This window comes from Sceloporus undulatus, chromosome 3 (genome assembly GCF_019175285.1).
Source record: "Sceloporus undulatus isolate JIND9_A2432 ecotype Alabama chromosome 3, SceUnd_v1.1, whole genome shotgun sequence".
Lineage (NCBI taxonomy): Eukaryota > Metazoa > Chordata > Lepidosauria > Squamata > Phrynosomatidae > Sceloporus > Sceloporus undulatus.
In genome coordinates, this window is record NC_056524.1 from 270,459,396 (window position 1) to 270,477,655 (window position 18,260).

An 18,260-nucleotide genomic window follows, 5' to 3' on the forward strand; every position below is an offset into this window, starting at 1 on the left:
TCTTTCCCCCCAAAATTGAGAGTGGCTGGAGCATGTTCTGAGGAGAGAAATCAAAATGGCAAAGGGTCTGGAAACCATAAAGCCCGAGGAGGAGAAACTTAGGGAGATGGATATGTTTAACCTGGGGAAGGAAAGGGTAAAGAGTGATACGATAGTCCTGTTTAAGTATCTGAAGGGGTGTCATAGTGAGGCCAGAGTTGCTCCAGAGAAGAGGGCATGGAGCAATGCATGGAGTTGCTCCAGAGAAGAGGACATGGAGCAAACTACAGGAAAAGATTATTAATATATTAGGAAGAATTTTTGGGTGTCAACTGCTGTTCAACAGTGGCAAACACTCACACTGTCTAGAAGTCTAGACAGTGGAGGTTTGTAAACAGAAGCTGGATGGCCATCTGTTGGAAGCGCTTTGATGGTGTCTTCCCGCGTGGCAGAATGGAGTTGGATTGGATAGCCCTTGGGGTCTCTTCCAACTCTAGGATTCTATGATTCTATGAGGCCCATTTGGTGCAGACACTGGCTTTGTTCCTAAGTTAAAATATGTTTTTTACTGCGGTCTTTGGAGCCTATCTAGGGAGGAAACGGAAGTGGTGGCAGCCCTGTTAGGTGCCCACTTAATCTGGGAGTGTTACTTGATCACTCTGCTAACTGATCAAACCATTTTTTTCCTTTCTGTAACCAGTTCGAGGTTCCTTCCCTTGCCATTGAGCATGCTGGAATCCCACAAAGCCTTCTGACTTTGTCCAAATCTGTACATGGATAGTTCTTCTTGTTGTGTGCCTTCAAGTCATTTCTGACTAAGGTGACCATAAGGCAACCCTATCAGCGTGTTTCCTAGGGCTGAGAGTGTGTGACTTGCCCAAGGTCAGCCAGTGGCTTTCCATGGCCCAGCAGAGAATAAACCTTTTGTCTCCAGGATCATAGTCCAACAATCAATCCACAACACCACTCTGGGTCTCACATGAACGCATGTTTTTATATTATTTCAACTTTAACCTTTAGATGATTCAATTGTTAAATAGGTTTTTAGAGTGTTTAAATCATTATTATGGTTTTAAACGGTCACTGTTCTAATTCTGAGTTGTTTCAGCGGATTTTAGTCTAAGCCACATTGGACTTTTCCCAACAAGGTGCTGGAATCCTGAGAAAAATGCCGCACATGCCTTAAAATTATTTTCTCCTGGCTGGCATCATTTCTTGCCAGTGGGGTGAGCCAGTGTGGCACAGTGGTTTGAGTGTGACTATGACAATGACTCTGGAGACCAGGGTAACCTTAGGCAAGGCACACACTCTCAGCCTCAGGGAAGGCAATGGCAAACCTCCTCTGAACAAATCTTGCCAAGAAAACCGAAGCCTTAGGATTGCCATAAGCCTGAAACAACTGGAAGGCACACAACAACAACAACAACAACAACAACAACAACAACAACAAGAAGGTGGTAATGGTAGTGATTAGGTGCTATCAAGGGCGTAGTTATGTGGGCAGGAGGGAGATGGTGCCATTAGACTCCAATAAGAATTCTAGCCCCATCTCATCAAATTTTCCTTCAGTCTCCAAATTTCCAGCATTGAAGAGAGTGAACTACTGAAAATTCATTATACCTAAAACTCTTCTGTTCGCTGTCTTTGCACTGCCTTGTTCCTTCTGCCTGACCTTTTTCTCTGGGTGCCTGGACTCTTGGTCCATCCTATGGAATCCTGGAATTTGCAGTTTTACAAGGTCTTCAGCCATCTCTACCAAAGAATTCCCTCACCAAAGCTACAAATCCCAGGAGTTTATAGGAAGTGGTCCCAAACTGCATTATTTCTACAATGCAGATGCACCCCGCAGTTTCTAAATGCTCAAATGGATTTTTAAAAAGTTATTGTGATGATAGAAATTTGCTTACATTTTAAATTCCGTTCTTTCTTAAAAGGCTAAATTATGTTACCAAAAAAGATCGTGTAATTCATTACAAGAAACCTCTGCTACATGTAGTTTGCTATCCTCAAGTCCAGAAAGCACAGAGTAAATTTTGCTTTTTCAAAAGTTGTCCCACTCTTGGTTCAAGCACAAACCATCTGTTTTCTCTTCTCCTGATATAATGGGTCAGTATAAAGACAAGATAGCAAAACTGGGGCCGAGGCAGAGCTGGCATCAAAAAAAACAGGCTGGGACAATTAGAATCCATAGCTTCCCAGACATGAATTTTTGGGGTTCGTGCTTGTGACCCAAAGAGGGGACCAAACAATCTACCAACAGAAGGCAGTCGAAGTCTCTAGCATCTTTCCCTTGAAATCTACTCATTGCTGACTGTCTAAATCAATGGTTCCCAACCTTTTCTATGCCCCACACCCTTAGGAAATGTTTGATTAATTTCTGTATCCCCTACAAAAGCAATATCACATTTGAAGATGAAGAAGCCTGATTTCTAATTTTTGAACCACAAATACAACCACATGCAATATTGCGGGGGAACAAATGGTACTTTTGATTTAAAAAAGGACTTTTGACTCAGTGCATAAAATGCAAATCTAAGTTGATCAATCAGACTTTAATTTATTCAGGGGAAAAATGTAAACAGTAAAATCACTTCCAGTTGTGAACATAAAATTCAATTACTTCTTTTTTCTTGCTTCTCATTCACGATTTTGTCAAATCGCGAAACTTTTTTTGCTGACTGCAGTTCCTGATTGACAAAAGAAAACTGAATCTAGATTCACATAAGTATTTTTGTTGCACCCCCTGAAATCCCATCTTGCATGCCTTGGAGGTGTGGGCACCCCAAATTGAGACCTCACTGCTCTAAATGAAAGCAGGGAAGCCATGTGACTCTCCCAATGTCATTGGGCTGCAGTTCCCAGCACTCCATGCCACTGGCTGTGTTGCTGGGATTTGTAGTCCAGCAGTATCTGGAGAGCCCGCATGGTGTAGCTGTTTGAGCACTGGACGACTCCGGAGATCAGGGTTCAAATGCTGGCACAGCCATGGAAACCCACTGGCTGACCCTGGACAAGTCACACACTCTTAGCCTCAGAGGGTGGCAATGGCAACTCCCCTCTGAGACAAGAAACAGCATGACAGAATTGACTTAGGGGCACCATAAGTTGCATACAACTTGAAGGCACCCAACAAGAACAAGTATCTGCAACCCAGATCAAACTCCTTCTCTCTCCCCATGATGCACACCCATTTGCCAACCCTTGGTCACCTGTGATGAGAAAATCCATGGCACCGGATCCTCAGTCCATCCTCGCAGGTGGCAAGGGGAAAAGAATATAGCTGGCCAGGCCTTACTGCTGCCACTTACACCTCCTCCTTTGAGCAAATGCCTGGGTGAGGAAAGCAGGCAGCTTGCTTGCTTGCTTAAGGACTGTTTATGTGTTCGGTCCCATCACTCAGCAAGGCGGTGATGTAATCTGGGTGGGGGTGTGTACGCGCCCGGCTTGGCATTTCAAACTACACCCTCTTGTCCCTGACTCCAGTTACAAACCACCTCCCTGCAATTAAGGGTGCCCGGCCCCAAGCCAGAGTCATGATTGCTGGGCAAGCGGGAGCAGAAGCCAGTCCCTAAAGACACACAATCTCGCCCTGATTCATGGCTCAGCGGTGACTAACCCCAGCCTTGGAGGGAGGATATCGTGGGACGGAGAGGGAGGGAAAGGAGGAAGGTGCAGCAGAGAATCTGCAAGAGACAAGCCTACTATGGGTTCATCGTTGTTCAACCTCTAACATTCCTCCCCAATTCATGCTTCTGTTTTATATGTAAAGCTCCAGCCTTGCATATAAAACAGAAGCATGAATTGGTGAGAAATCCTAGGCCTTGCAGTCCAGAGAGAAGTCTCCCCCAGCATCCCAGAGAGTCAGTCACCTCTTCCCCATCACTCCAGGATGTCCTCCCACATTGGAAAGGTCAAAGTCCCCCACCTCATCTTGGCTTCTTGGGAGAGTTTGATTTGCTCCAGGACCCATTTATATTGGACTTTTTGGCAATCCATGTATCCAGACAATTCATGGTATTTAAACACGGAATCCAGACATCTTGACACTTCAGGATCTTGTCTGGTTCTTTCATAGCTGCCCTTCCAAGTCCTAGGCTTCTTCTGACTTCTTGACTGCAGACTCCATCCTGATTAATGATGATCCAAGGTATGGATATATACCACATACCAGACTGCACTATGTATGTCCAGCCATCAGTGCCATCCTCATACTCATCCTCTTTACACACATAGCTGCTGTTGTTGTGTGCCTTCAAGTCATTTCTGACTTACTTTCCCCAATTCATGCATTTGTTTTATATGCAAGGCTGGAGTTAGGAAGCCCAGACTTTGGGCGTCCAGACAGAACTCTTCTCCAGCATCCCAGAGAACCAGTCATCTCCTTCCCATCACTCCATCACTTCAGGATGTCCTCCCACATTGGAAAGGTCAAAGTCTCTCACCTCATCTTGGCTTCTTGAGAGAGTTTGATTTGCACCATTTATCGGACTTTTTGGCAATCTGTGGTATCCACAGAAATCTTCCCCTGCACCACATTACAAATGAGTTGATGTTCTTCCTCTCGGCTTTCCTGACAGTCCAACTTTCACAGCCATACATAGAAATGGTAAATACAATGTCATGGACCATCCTAACTTTAGTATTCAATGGTATCTCCTGACACTTGGATCTTGCCTGGTTTCTTCATAGTTGCCCTCCCAAGTCATAGGCTTCTTGTGATTTCTTGACTGCAGTAATGACTGATTACAGTAATGACTGGTACAGTATATTTGGATATATACCATATGCCAGACGGGTCTATATCTGTCCATCCTTCATCACCATCCTAATTCTCATCCTCTTTACATGCACAGTTATTGTTGTTATCTGCCTTCAAGTCACTTCTGACTTATGGAAACCATAAGGGAAACCTGTCACTGGGTTTTCTGAGACAGAGATTGTGTGACTTGCCCGAGGTCACCCAGTGGCTGCCTTGAGACAAGCTGAGGATTCCTGATTGTTCAACCTTTGACATTCCTCCGCAATTCATGCTTCTGTTTTATACATGGTTGGAATGAGGAATTTCAGGCTTTGGGGGCCAAAAGGGAGCCCTTCTCCAGCATCCTTGAGAGCCAGCCACTCCTTCCCCATCACTTCAGGATGTCCCAACAGTACCGGTTCCTCCCACATTGGAAAGGTTGAAATCCCTCACCTCATCTTCCCTCTTGGCTTCTAAGGAGAATCTGACGCTCTAGGACCAATTTGTTGGTCTTTTTGGCAATCCAGAGAAACCTTATCCAGCACCACATTTCAAATGAGTTCATGCTCTTCCTCTCAGCTTTCTTCACTGCCCAGCTCTCCCATGTGTACATGGTGAGGGGGGAAACAATTTTAACTTTAGTATTTAATGATATATCTTGACACTTCAGGATCTTGCCTTGTTCTTTCATAGCTGCCCTTCCAAGTCCTAGGCTCCTTGGAATTTCTTGACTGCAATCTTATCCAGCAATAAATTTCAAATGACTTGATGGTCTTCCTCTCAGCTTTCTTGGCTGTCCTGCTTTCACAGCTATGCATAGAAATGGGAAATACGATGGCATGGATCATGCTAACTTTAGTATTCAATAATATCTCTTGACACTTCAGGATCTTGTCTGGTTCCTTCATAGTTGCCCTTCCAAGTCCTAGGCTTCCTGTGATTTCTTGACTGTAGTCTCCTTTATGATTAATGAGTGATCCAATGTATGGATATACCATACACCAGACTGGACTATATATGTCCATCTGTCATTGTTATCCTTCCTCTTTATTCATAGAATCATAGAATCGTAGAGTTGGAAGAGACCACTAGGGCCATCCAGTCCAACCCCCTGCCATGCAGGAAATCCAAATCAAAGCATCCCTGACAGATGGCCATCCAGCCTCTGTTTAAAGACCTCCAAGGAAGGAGACTCTATCACCCTCCGAGGGAGTTCATATCCTGCCTTCTCCACAAAACCAAGATTCAAAACAAGTAGTATCTAGCCTAGTGCAATCTTCTGACTATCAGTAGTTCTCCAGGTTCTCAAGCATTAAAAGTAGGCTTTGCCAGTACTTTCTACCTGTACTGCAGAGTCTGGACTCTGGGAATTGTAGTCCAACAACAAGAACTTCCCCAAGCTTTGCATCTTGTGTTGCAATCTTGTGCTCTCAGGTCATGTATCAGCTTTCCCACACTGGTATCACCACAGAAGACCCAACGGTGAGAGCCATTAAGTGGTAGTTATTGAGCACAGGACCTTCTCAGCTGTGGCTCCATACTTCTGGAACACCTACTCCAAAGAGATGCCTGTGAATTCATCACTGATGCTGTTGTTTGCCGTTGTGTGCCTTTGTTTCTAGAGCATGACAATCCTAAGGCAAACCAATCATGGGGTTTTCTTGGCAAGAGTTCTTCAGAGGAGGTTTTACATTGCCTTCCCCTGAGGCTGAGAGTATATGACTTGCCCAAAGTCACCCAGTGAGTTTCATAGTTGAGCTGGGATTTGAACCCTAGTCCAACACTGAAACCACTACACCACACTGACTCTCCATCACTGATGGCTCTCAGAATGAAAATGCTACAAAGGCACATTCAATCCATTCTGTATTCAGTATTAGGAAATACATTTGTTGCTGCCACTGCTTTGACTGCACTGATTGTATTTGTGCAGTTTCCAGTCTTCTAAATTGTTTCATGAGAGGTGGGTTGCAACTGTTTGTGTTTACATTAGGCCCTCAGTATCTGCTGAGGTTTCGTATCAGGACTCCTGTGGATAGCAAAATCTGTGGATGCTCAAGTGCCATTATATACAATGGTGTAATAAAATTGTGTCCCCTTATATACAAAGCCAATATCTAGGTTTCCTTTTGGGATTTAAAAGAAAAATGTGTATTTTCAAGTTTGGATGGTGCAATCCATGGATGAAGTATCGTGGATACGGAGGATTGACTCTATATGGGGTTTCCATAAGGGGGAAAAAAATCAGCCCACTACTCCATAATCCAGGGGGAGGCAAGATGTGGCCCTCCTTATGTTGTACATTGCAATTCCCATCCTAAGACTCAGCCAGAATGGCCAATGATTGGGAATACTGGGAGATGCAGTTCAGCAACTTCTGGAGGGAAGTTCAGTAGCTTGGTGCTTGTAGAAAAAGGCTGTTTTTTTGGGGGGGGAGGGGGCGGCTTACAAAAATGAGCTGAATTACAGGGCAAATGTTGCAATTATCACTAATAACTGGACTTCTTTGATAATCAGTGAAGATTCACAAGTAAAAGATGTTGTTTTATCTGTGTAGTTGTGCATTTAGAAATTGCCACAGATTAGGAAAAAAGTATTGGTTTATTTTTGGAGAGTTGGAGAGGTATGTTACGGAATTTTCCTTCCTCTAATGGAGAAACTGACAGCTCAGTCTAAGGTTGGTTTTTTTTTAAAATAGAGTTTGGACTTCATTGGCTGAGCATTTCAGTGTTGGCTCTAGTCCCACATGTCCTCTGCAACTGCACATAAACCTTTGGAACAACGCGCTTTCCTCTTCATTTGGGTTCAGTGGATAGATTTCTGCCACTTCTTTCTCATGCAATTTCAAATCAAGATGTATTGTTCATGTCATTTGTGACTGCTGTTGGATTTTTTTTTTAAATGCAATGCCATTTGTATTTTACAGAAATGTATTACCACAGTTAAAAATATTTATTTATTTATTTTTCTTTCTTTTTTAAAAAAAGAGACTGACCAGGTTATACGGCAGGAATGCCACCTTTCCAGATATGAGCAGAAGTTTGATGGGGAGATCAGAGCCCCTGAGGGTCCGGACAGGGCTGTTACCTTTGCAGGCAAGTCCTTCTGCCACGGCTTGTGTGTTTTCCTAGGAAAACAATCCCAGACGAGCAGGGCCCCTTCTCCCTTGCTGGCATGCGGATCAGATAAGCGTGGGTGGCAGGGAGCGGCAGCTGGGCGCGGGGGCGTGCGAGTGAAAAAAATATATAGAAGAGGAAGATGAAAAGTGGTGAAGCTGCAAGAGAACTTGAGGGTACACAAGCCAGGGCAGAAAATCACACCCAGAGACGTGACTCAGTGGAGGGTGGGTTGAGGGACCCTGGCAAGGGAGATCGGCCCCTCCGGAGTCCTGTGGAGGGCAAAGGAGAGCACAGATTCCTCATGGCACATGGTCTGGGCAGGAAAAGAGGGCACTGTTCCCCACCCACCAAGGGCTGAGATGATGGGTGAGGAGTCTGACCCCCAGCACCAGAGCTGAAGCTTCCAAAAAAGATGCAAAGCTCAGGGAAGTCTGGTTTTGGACTACCACTCCCAGTATCCCCTTTCATATTCCTACTATGTTCATATTCATTTTTGTGTTGTTATTTGCCATCAAGTAGTCTTTGATTATGGTAAGGGATCTCCAAGAGCTCTGATTATCAGCCGCCTGGCTCAAGTCTTGCAAACCCAGGGCAGATGTGGCTTCCTTGACTGAATCAATCCACTTTCGTGCCATCTCCCTCTTTTGCTACCGCCTTCCACTTTACAGAGCCTTATCTATTTTTCCCAATGAGTCAGTTTGTCTGTGATCTGTCCAAAGTATGACATCCTCAGTTTAGTCATCTTGCCTTCTAGGAAGAGTTCAGGCTCAATTTGCTCCGCGACCCATTTATTTGTCTTTTGGCAGTCCTTGGTTTCCATAGATATCTCCTTTGTCACCACGTTTCAAACGAGTTGATTTTCTTTCTGGCAGTGTCTTCCTTCAGTGTCCAGCTTTCACACCCACACTTACTAGTGGTATCACTAGACACTAATCCTAGTGACACCATTGATAGATATGAGGGGTGGCGATGGAAATGGAATTATTTGTATTATTGTTGGTGGCAGTGCTATTGCCTCACCTTTTCCCCTGCCCTGGGAGTCAAGGTGATTCCAAAGGTTAAAACAGATGGTGAGGATGATGATGATTTTATTTACTTACATCCCACCTTTCTCCCAATATAGGGACTCTTGGTGGCAAAAGCACAGATACAGCAAAAACTGTACATCACGTGGAAGTTAAAATGTAATGGAACTTTTAGTTGTTGTCCACCACGCCTGAGTTGATCTTGACCCATGCCAACCCTGTGGATGAGACATCTCTAGGACTCCCTGTTCTCCACTGCTCTGCTCAGTTCCTGCAAACTCATACTTGTGACCTTCTTAATCTAACGCCAGAATTAAAAGGACGCCCAGTAAAATAGAAAACTTTCTCTGTGAGCACTTTTCAAAGGCTTGGCAATTTTTTTAAAAAAAGTTCTTTCCTTCCCATGCTGGAAGGACAATGAAGGAGGGAGTCTAGCCTCATAAGCCCTTATCAGATGAGTCTTGAACTGGGGGACTTCAGCACTGGGCGGTTCGAATTAACGTTATTTCGCACAATACCATCATACCTGGGAGTCCCTCCGAATTGGCATGATTAAAATTGGCCAATACGCATTCGCGCGAAGTGCATTCAGTGCAGAATGTTTAGCCACACCGGTGCTCAACATGAGGATTGGCCGATTCGTATCGGCCGCCTCGCACATGCTCAGTGGTGCCCTGCATGGGTTGCGACCTTAAACGCTTCCGGGGTGAAAGGGGAGGTCCCATCATGACAGCCCGGTAAACAGCTGGAGAGCCAGCTCATGCACATTAACAATCGCGATACAACGTGCCCATTACTGTTTCCTCTCTACATTCCTGCTTGGTTTTAATGTTACCATGACCTTCCCTTGCAACAAATTAGCAATGCCCGGTTCTACGTGTGTGTGTGTGTGTGTGTGTGTGTGTGTGTGTGAGTGTGTGAGTATGGCGGGATAAAAGAGAGGCAGCTTCCTCACGGGCGGCCCAAACCGCGGCTTTTTTTCTTTTGCCGCATGAGAGGTGCGCAGCTGCGCAGCTACAGCACTAAGCAGCGGCGGCTCCCTTCTGCCCAGGGCTTGGGAGCCAGCCTGGGCTGCATCCCAGGCAGGGAACAGGTGCGGGGCCGCTAGAATCGCAGCGATCGCCGCCGTTCCAACGGCCTCCTCTTCCTCCTCCCGGCTTGAGAGGCAGCCTAGGCTGGCTCCCAAGCCGGGAGGAGGAGGAGGAGGCTGCTGGAACCGCGATTCCAGCGGCCCCCGCGCCTCTTCCCTGCTTGGGATGCAGCCTAGGCTGGCTCTCAAGCCCTGGGCAGAAGGGAGCCGCCGCTGCTTAGCGCTGTAGCTGCGCAGCTGCGCACCTCTCATGCGGCAAAAGAAAAAAAAGCCGCGGTTTGGGCCGCCCCCCCCCCCCCCCCCTGGAACTGGCAAGAGGAAAGACCCACCGGAAGTAAAAATTGGAATCTGGGGGTCTTGCGATGGAATTCAGGACTGGGTAGTCACACCAGACCCATTCGCACTGAGATCGAACAGAGCCCCAATCCAGGATATCGCCAATCCCCTTATCAGCGCACTGGCCAACACGCTCCAAAAAGAGGATCCAGTACGCATTCAGTTCGGCATCTCGCGCATTCACGTGCGTTCGGATTGGGCCATTCGAATGATGGTATGATCGTATTGAGCGAAATAACGTTAATTCGAACCGCCCAGTGTTGAAGTCCCCCAGTTCAAGACTCATCTGATAAGGGCCATAGAATCAGACAGTTGGAAGAGACCCTAAGGGAGACCTAAGATGGTAAAGGGCTTGGAAACCATGCCTTATGAGGAAAGACTTAGGGAGCTGGGTATGTTTAGCCTGGAAAAGAGACAATTAAGAGGTGATACGATAGCCCTGTTTAAATATCTGAAGGGGTGTCAAATTAAGGATGGAGCAAGCTTGTTTTCTGCTGCTCCAGAGACTAGGACCTGGAGCAATGAATGCAAGCTCCAGGAAAAGAGATTCCATCTCAACATTAGGAGGAACTTCCTGACAGTAAGGGCTGTTTGACAGTGGAACAAACTCCCTCAGAGTGTGGTGGAGTTTCCCTCCCTGGAGGTCTTTAAACAGAGGCTGGATGGCCATCTGTCAGGGATGCTTTGACTGTGAGTTCCAGCATGGCAGAATGGGGTTGGACTGGATGGCCCTCATGGTCTCTTCCAACTCTTATGATTCTATATTTCTATGGTCATCCAGTCCAACCCCCTTGTGCCAAAAACACCCCTGACAGAAGACCAACCAGCCCCTGCTTAAAAACTTTCAAAGAAGGAGACTCTACCATTTTCCGAGGCAGCCTCTTCCACTGTCAATCAACTCTTATAATCAGGAGGCTCTTCCTAATATTTAGGTGGGATCTCTTCTCTTGTAGCTTACATCAATTGTGCTGTGTCCTTGTCTCCGGAGCAGCAGAAAACAAGCTTGTTCAATATGACATCCCTTCAAATATTTAAACAGGGCTATCATGTCATCTCTTGACCTTCTCTTCCTCAGGATAAGCATACCCAGCTCCCTAAGCCACTCCTGATAGGCCATGCTTTCCAGAACTGTGCCCAGAACTGGACACAATATTCCAGGTGAGTTCCGATCTAAGCAGAAAAGGGGGTACTATTACTTCCCTCTGTCTAGACACTACACTTCTATTAATGCAGGCTAGAATTGCACTGGTAGAAAAGGAGAAGGAAGAAGAAATGGTAAAACTATTCCTTAGGCTCCCATGCAAGACTGCATGTCCCACTGCAGGGGACCCAACAAGCAAAGATGTGCCAAAAAGCCACAATCCAGACCAAACACAAGCCCCCGCATCACCCACGATACCTGCCCTCGATGACCGTAATGATGTCATTCATCTGGATAAGGAGCTTATCCGGCTCTTCAAAATCTTGCAGGGCTCGCATATCCGTGGGTTGAGCCTGGTGGAGGGAAGAGGAGGAAAAGTGAGGAGGAGGCCTGATACAGATACAAAGCTTTGTACAAATGCATTGAAAAGAATTACTTGTTTGGAGTGTGGGGGTTCCTTTCGTTTTTGTGTATTTGGAGTAGCAAGGGTCAATGGTGGTACTTTTAAATGCATTAATGAAAAGCAGGCAAAGAGTCGGTTTTTCAGCATGAATGAGCAGCATGGCATTGTTGTCATGTGCCTTCAAGTCAATTTGGACTCACGGTGACCCGATGAAGGGGTTTTCTTGACCAGATCTGTTCAGAGGAGGTTTGCCACTTTGCTCTGAGGCTGAGAGAGTGTGACCTGTCCAAGGTCCTCCAGTGGGTTTCCATGGATGAGTGGGGATTCACACCCTGGTCTTCTGGAGTCCTAGTCCAGCACTCAAATCATTATATCATATTGGCCCTTGTATATTAATTTTGCAAATGGATATTAATTTTCTTTAAATTAAAACCGCCCGGATTGGTTCGCCACAGGGCGGTATATAAATAAAAATTTATCTATTATTATTATTATTATTATTATTATTATTATTATTGATTTTTAAATAATTTGTTCTAGTTCAGCTCATCACAAGGACCGGCCTAAACCACTGGAAATCCTATGCGCCCCTTTCCCTCTGGTTTTGTTTGGGTTTTTTGCATTTTCCACTCACGGTGCACTGCCTGCAAATGTTCATGCATGTCTTCACAGCCATAAGAACTAAGGTAGCTGGAACTGTCAAAATAAGAACATCTGAGAATCCTTACTCTAAAATTACTCATGTGTTGTTGATGTTTGCAATCAGCATCTTACGTGAAGGATAACTAACATCAGGTGCTATTAAAATGTTACTGTCAGGGTTGTTATTATTTCAGATTTTTATCAAAAATGTTTCCCCCATTCTACCCCAAAACTAAGGTTCTGTAGTAAAGAATGCATGTACTCATTCGAGTCAATGTGCCGTGGTCTGAGTGTCGAACGAGGAGTGTGAAAAACCAGGGTTCGAATCCTCGCTCAGCTGTGGAAACCCATTGGTAACCTTGGGTGAATCACACTGTCTCGGCCTCAGAGCACAGTAGTAAGCATGCTGAATAAATCTGGTCAAGAAAACCCTTTCATCGGGTCACTGTAAGTCCAAGGTGACTTAAAAGCATGTGACAACAGTGACAAGCTGCTCATTCATGCTGAAAAACCAAAACCCTCTCTCAGCCTCAGAAGTAAGCAATGGCAAACCTCTCTAAATAAATCATGAAAAACAAAACAAAACAAACAAACCACAACCCATGATAGGGTCACTTTTCATTGCTGTTAATCACAGTCAAGTTAACTACTAAGTTATCTACTGGGAGACCTTGGGCAAGTCCCACTCTCTCAGCCTCAGTGGAAAGCAATGGCAAACCTCTCTGAATAAATCCTGCCAAAAACAAACCTCACGACAGGGTCGCTTTAGGCTCACCTTAAGTAAGAAACAACTTGAAGGCAAATAACAACAACCACAACCACCACAACAACAATGAATATATGCTGGCATTATTCATACAAGGTTATGCTAATTGCATTTTTCTGTGCCCATATTGTGGACTGTCTGCCTAAAGAAATATCTTTTTATACCAAAGTACAGTATCATCCAAAATCCACAAAACAGTGATGCCATTACTGAGCCAACTAAAATGCACATTATACATGTTGCAAGCTTCCAAAGTTCCACTGGCTTCTTCATCAGGCAAAGATGTTAAAAATCATACAGGAGAAAGAAAGAGGGGAAAATTAATGATGTTTCTCATAACATTTGGTCAAGATGTTGTGGTATAGAAGGGTATCCATGCAGGTGGGCTCCTTTTCTTTCTGGCCATGTGGATACGGAGAGATTCAGTCCACAGTAAACTTTAAATTCCATTAGCAAGACAAAAAGCTACTGCCTTGAGATCCTGTTTGTCTTCACTCCTTCCTGAGGCTACAAGCCCCTTTGTTTGGAAGAGAAACACTGAATTTCTTAAGAAGCCTCCATGCTCCAAATGCTTTTGCTTCTTTGCAACATGTAAAATGTGCATTTTAGTTGGTACAATAAAAGTATCACTGTTTTGTGGATTCTGGATGATACTGACATTTACTCCAATCAGCCAGACCTAGGTTGGCAACTGTCAGGCAGAGGGCTTTTTCTTCAGCCGCCCCAAGACTGGAATAACCTGCCGGAAGACATTTGACAGCTGAAAATGCTGTCCAAATTTAAAAGGCTTGTCCAGATGATTTTTAAATTGTGAATTTTAAACAATGAATTTTAAATGTGGATTGTTTTAATATGGGTGCATTTTAATTGTCCTTTTAAACTGATGCGTGTTTTAACTGATGTGTTTTCACTGATGTTGTTTGTTTGTTAACTGTTGTTGTCCTCCGTCTTGATCCATGGGGCAAGGTGTGTAAGAAATAATAATAATAATAATAATAATAATAATAATAATAATTCAAAGACATAGCCATATTAGTCTATGCTTTCATAGACTTAAGTCTATTTCCCCTGCAAGATCTTCAGTCCAAATATATCTGAGGAAGTAGACTTAAGTCTAGGAAAGCTCATGCTACCAATCTCTTTCTTTGAGTTAGTCTCAATGGTGCTACAAGATCTCTCTACACATTGTTGTTGTACTTTGCTATATAGATAGCATGGCTACTTCTGGATATGTCTTCTTTTTATACATTAAGTATGAATTACATCCAGTTTCTTCAACCTGACACTGGCTGGAGATCTTGCAAAAAAACCCCCTTTCATTAGTCCACAGGGGATGATGAGAGTCATAGTCCAATACCTTCCACCAGCATCAGGTTGCAGATGACTACTGATCTGCAGCCTGCGGCAGTTCTATCCCTCCCACACTAGATGGCAACACAGAACATACAATAAGAAGAGAGTTGCCAAAAGGACATGTTGACTGTGTTAAAAAATTAAATGAAATGAAATCCAATGTTAACATAAAGTTTCTAGAGCCTCAAATCCAGGGGGGGAAACAGCTGTAAATCTTGAGATGTTTGTTCTGGGACTTGCATGCTCAGGAATTTAGAGAAGAAGGAATAGTTTTCTGCAGTGAGCTCAGAACTAAGGGCAAATAAGGACTTATTTATTTAGTTGTTTTACAAACGCCTGTCTTGCAGGTTGGGCCCTATACATCATCTTGTCTCTGCCTTCATACTGGGAACACATGAAGTTTAATATCAAACCAAAGTGTGATAAAACATGGCCAAGTAGTGGCAAGCCTTGGCTCTTATACAACTTCAGCGGCATCTGCACTGCACAAATACTGCAGTTTGACTCTGTTTTAGCTGCCATGGGTCAGTGCTATAGAATAATGGGATTCGGAATTTGTTCTGGCAGCAAAACTGTCTATCAGGGAAGGCTAAATATCTCACCAGACTACACATCCCAGTATGCCATACATCCTTCCTGATTTTGCACCCAACATAGCTAATATTGGCTACAAAATTGTGATTTTGTCTCCCTCCCAGACAATACCTCCAGAAGGAAGTCCCGCAGGGCTACAAATGTAGGTCGGTCTTCTGGCTTATGAGCCCAGCACTGCAACATGACATTGTAGATGTCCTGGGGAGAGTCTTCTGGTCGGGCCAACCTCTCGCCTTCCTTGTCAATCTTGTGTAGTATCTAGACAGAGAAAACTGGACTTAAAAAAGAAGCCAGGATTGGGCCATTGCAAACATGCATGATGATGATTAAAAGCTTAGGATCATAGAATCATAACATTGGAAGAAACCCCCAAGGGCCATCCAATCCAACCCCATTCTGCCATGCAAGAAAACACAATCAAAGCACAGATGGCCATCCAGCCTCTGTTAAAAAACCTCAAACAAGGGAGACTCCACCACACTCCAAGGCAGGATATCCCACTGTTGAACAGCTCTTACCACCAAGATGTTCTTCCTAATGTTGAGGTGGAATCTCTTTACCTGTGCTTTGAATCCATTAATCTGGTCCTATCCTCTGGAGCAGCAGAAAACAGGTTTGCTCCATCCTCAATATGACATCCGTTCTGATATCTAAACATGGCTAGTATGTCACCTCTTAGCCTTCTAGCTGATCTCAAAGAACATTCCCACTTCTGACTTTGACAGCATGGAAAACAGATGACAATTTGGTCATTTTAATGATTGGTAGCAGTATTGCTGTTCGTTTTATTGACTGTATTTTTAGATAATACTGTATCTTGTATTTTGTATTGTTGATTTTACTTTTTAAATAAGAAATAAATAAAAAAATTATTTATATACCGCCCTTCTACAAAATCAGGGCGGTGCACAACATTCCATAAAATACAATACATAAAAATTATACAATCAAATTAAAATCCAATAAAACACTCCAGCCAGCTTGCCACTGCTGACGTAAAGAAGAGGGAGAGGTTATTTGGGGCTCACATCAGGGAATGCCTGTTTGAATAAAAAGGTCTTCAGCCCCTTTTTGAACTGGGCCAGGGAGGTGGCCAAGCGGAGCTCAATGGGCAGAGAGTTCCAGAGGTTAGGGGCCGAGACAGTGAAGGTCCTCTTAGAAGTAGAGACTAATCTAGCCCCTGGAACCCTTAACAACTGCTGCCCAGACGTTCTGAGTGTGCGGGGCGGATTGTATTTTTGTTGTAATCCCGCCTCAATCCGCAGGAAGAGGCGGGAAATATAAATAAAATTTATTATTATTATATTATTACGATAGGCCATGGCTTAGTAACAGGCCAGAGAGCAAGGCAGATTCAACACATGCAGCAACACCACCAACCAACGAACCAACCAACCTCATGGGAACTTCTACTCTGTTCTAAGGTGTATCCGCACTGCAGAAATAAAGCAGCTTGGCACCACTTTGACTTCCATAACTCTATTCTACAAAATCCTGGGATTTATAGTTTGGTGAGGCACCAGTGCTCTCTGACAGACCAGGCTGACCAAACTACAAATCTCATGATTCCATACGATGAAGCCATGAGAGTTAAACTGTGGAGTTTATCAGACGCGAGTTTTTGGCGATTTTTCCTGCCTATCGCGCAATGTTAGCATCACCAACATTGCGCAATAACGTGAAAGCGCGATGTTCTTCCAGACGCCATTCATTTCTATGGGAGCCCGTTGCTCAACGCTCCCGTAGTTTTAGCGTCATTCCTCCCCTTTTGGGGCATTATGGGGAAAAAGGGAAGTCAGGCCTTTGTCTCCCGTTATCCTTGCAATTGTGTTGCGAAATGGTTTGGTGTGGTAGGCAGCAACGCAACACAACGCAGAAGTTACTGACTGCAAAGTTCCCATGATGCTGGGCTGCTTTTTCACCCCATTCCCTTCCGCTGGCCTTCCTTTTTCAGGACAACCCCGGGGGAGGGGGGTTGCTCTGTCCTGCATGAACACCTAGGAGGCTGCAAATGTAAGGGGCCCCTAGGGGTCATCCATTCCAGCCCCATTCCTCTGCCCTGCAAGAACACCTAGGAGGCTGCAAATTTAAGGGACCCCAAAGGGTCATCTATTCCAGCCCCATTCCTCTGCCCTGCAAGAACACCTAGGAGGCTGCAAATGTAAGGTGCCCCTAGGGGTCATCCATTCCAGTACCATTCTTCTGCCCCGCATGAAACTCGTGGAGGCTGATAGAAATTGAAGGTCCCCCGGGTTCTCCTTTCCAGCCCCATTCTTCTGCCCCGCATGAACTCCGAGAAGGCTAGGAATTGGAAACCTAGGGGTCATCCATTCCAGCCCCCATTCCTCTGCCCTGCAAGAACACCTAGGAGGCTGCAAATTTAAGGGACCCCTAGGGGTCATCCATTCCAGCCCCATTCCTCTGCCCTGCATGAACACCTAGGAGGCTGCAAATGTAAGGGGCCCCTAGGGGTCATCCATTCCAGCCCCATTCTTCTGTCCTGCATGAACTCCAAGGAGGCTAGGAATTGAAGGGGCCCCTAGGGGCCATCCATTCCAGCCCCATTCTTCTGCCCCGCATGAAACAGGAAACTGGAAGGGGCTTCTCCCCTTTCCCTTCTCCCCCCCGGAAGCACAAAGGTCAGGATGTCACCAAAACCTCCAAGGAACATGCGCAAATATGTTGATGCGAAATGTTCAAAACAAAATGAAGGCGCTGGTGTAGTAAAAAGTTCCACTATGCATGGTTTCGCATCACGCAAATCGCAACTTTTGCGCAATTGTAGCGCTAACATAACGTTATAGGGGAATGACGGAAAAGCAAGCAATGTGGTAGAATATCATGTTATAGGGTCATTGCGCAACGTTTGTTTCACTTCCTTAGCAGAATTGAGGGTCCAAAACCTCGTGTCTGATAAACTCAAACTACTTTATTTCTGCAGTGCAGAAGAGCTGTAAGAGATGTTTGGAAATGTTAATTTTGGGCTACTGGGGGATTCTGGAAATTCTAGTCCAAGAAGAGAAACATTAATGAGTTGTAGCCCAAAAATGTTTCACTTTTCCAAACTCTGCTCT

At 44.8% G+C, this 18,260-nt stretch overlaps 2 protein-coding genes across 2 annotated transcripts in view; one reads left to right on the plus strand and one right to left on the minus strand.

The window, feature by feature from the left end:
* Nucleotides 1-18,260, plus strand: part of ARMC9 (armadillo repeat containing 9) — a 1,183,007-nt gene that overhangs the window by 276,877 nt on the left and 887,870 nt on the right. The gene's annotated exons all lie outside the window — the stretch shown is intronic.
* Nucleotides 1-18,260, minus strand: part of TNK2 (tyrosine kinase non receptor 2) — a 135,379-nt gene that overhangs the window by 32,666 nt on the left and 84,453 nt on the right. Inside the window, exons 8-9 of the mRNA XM_042457397.1 lie at nucleotides 15,298-15,444; nucleotides 11,687-11,781 (exon numbers count right to left, since the gene is read on the minus strand). Coding sequence (XP_042313331.1) covers nucleotides 11,687-11,781; nucleotides 15,298-15,444 — 242 coding nt within the window. The remainder of the gene's footprint in view (nucleotides 1-11,686; nucleotides 11,782-15,297; nucleotides 15,445-18,260) is intronic.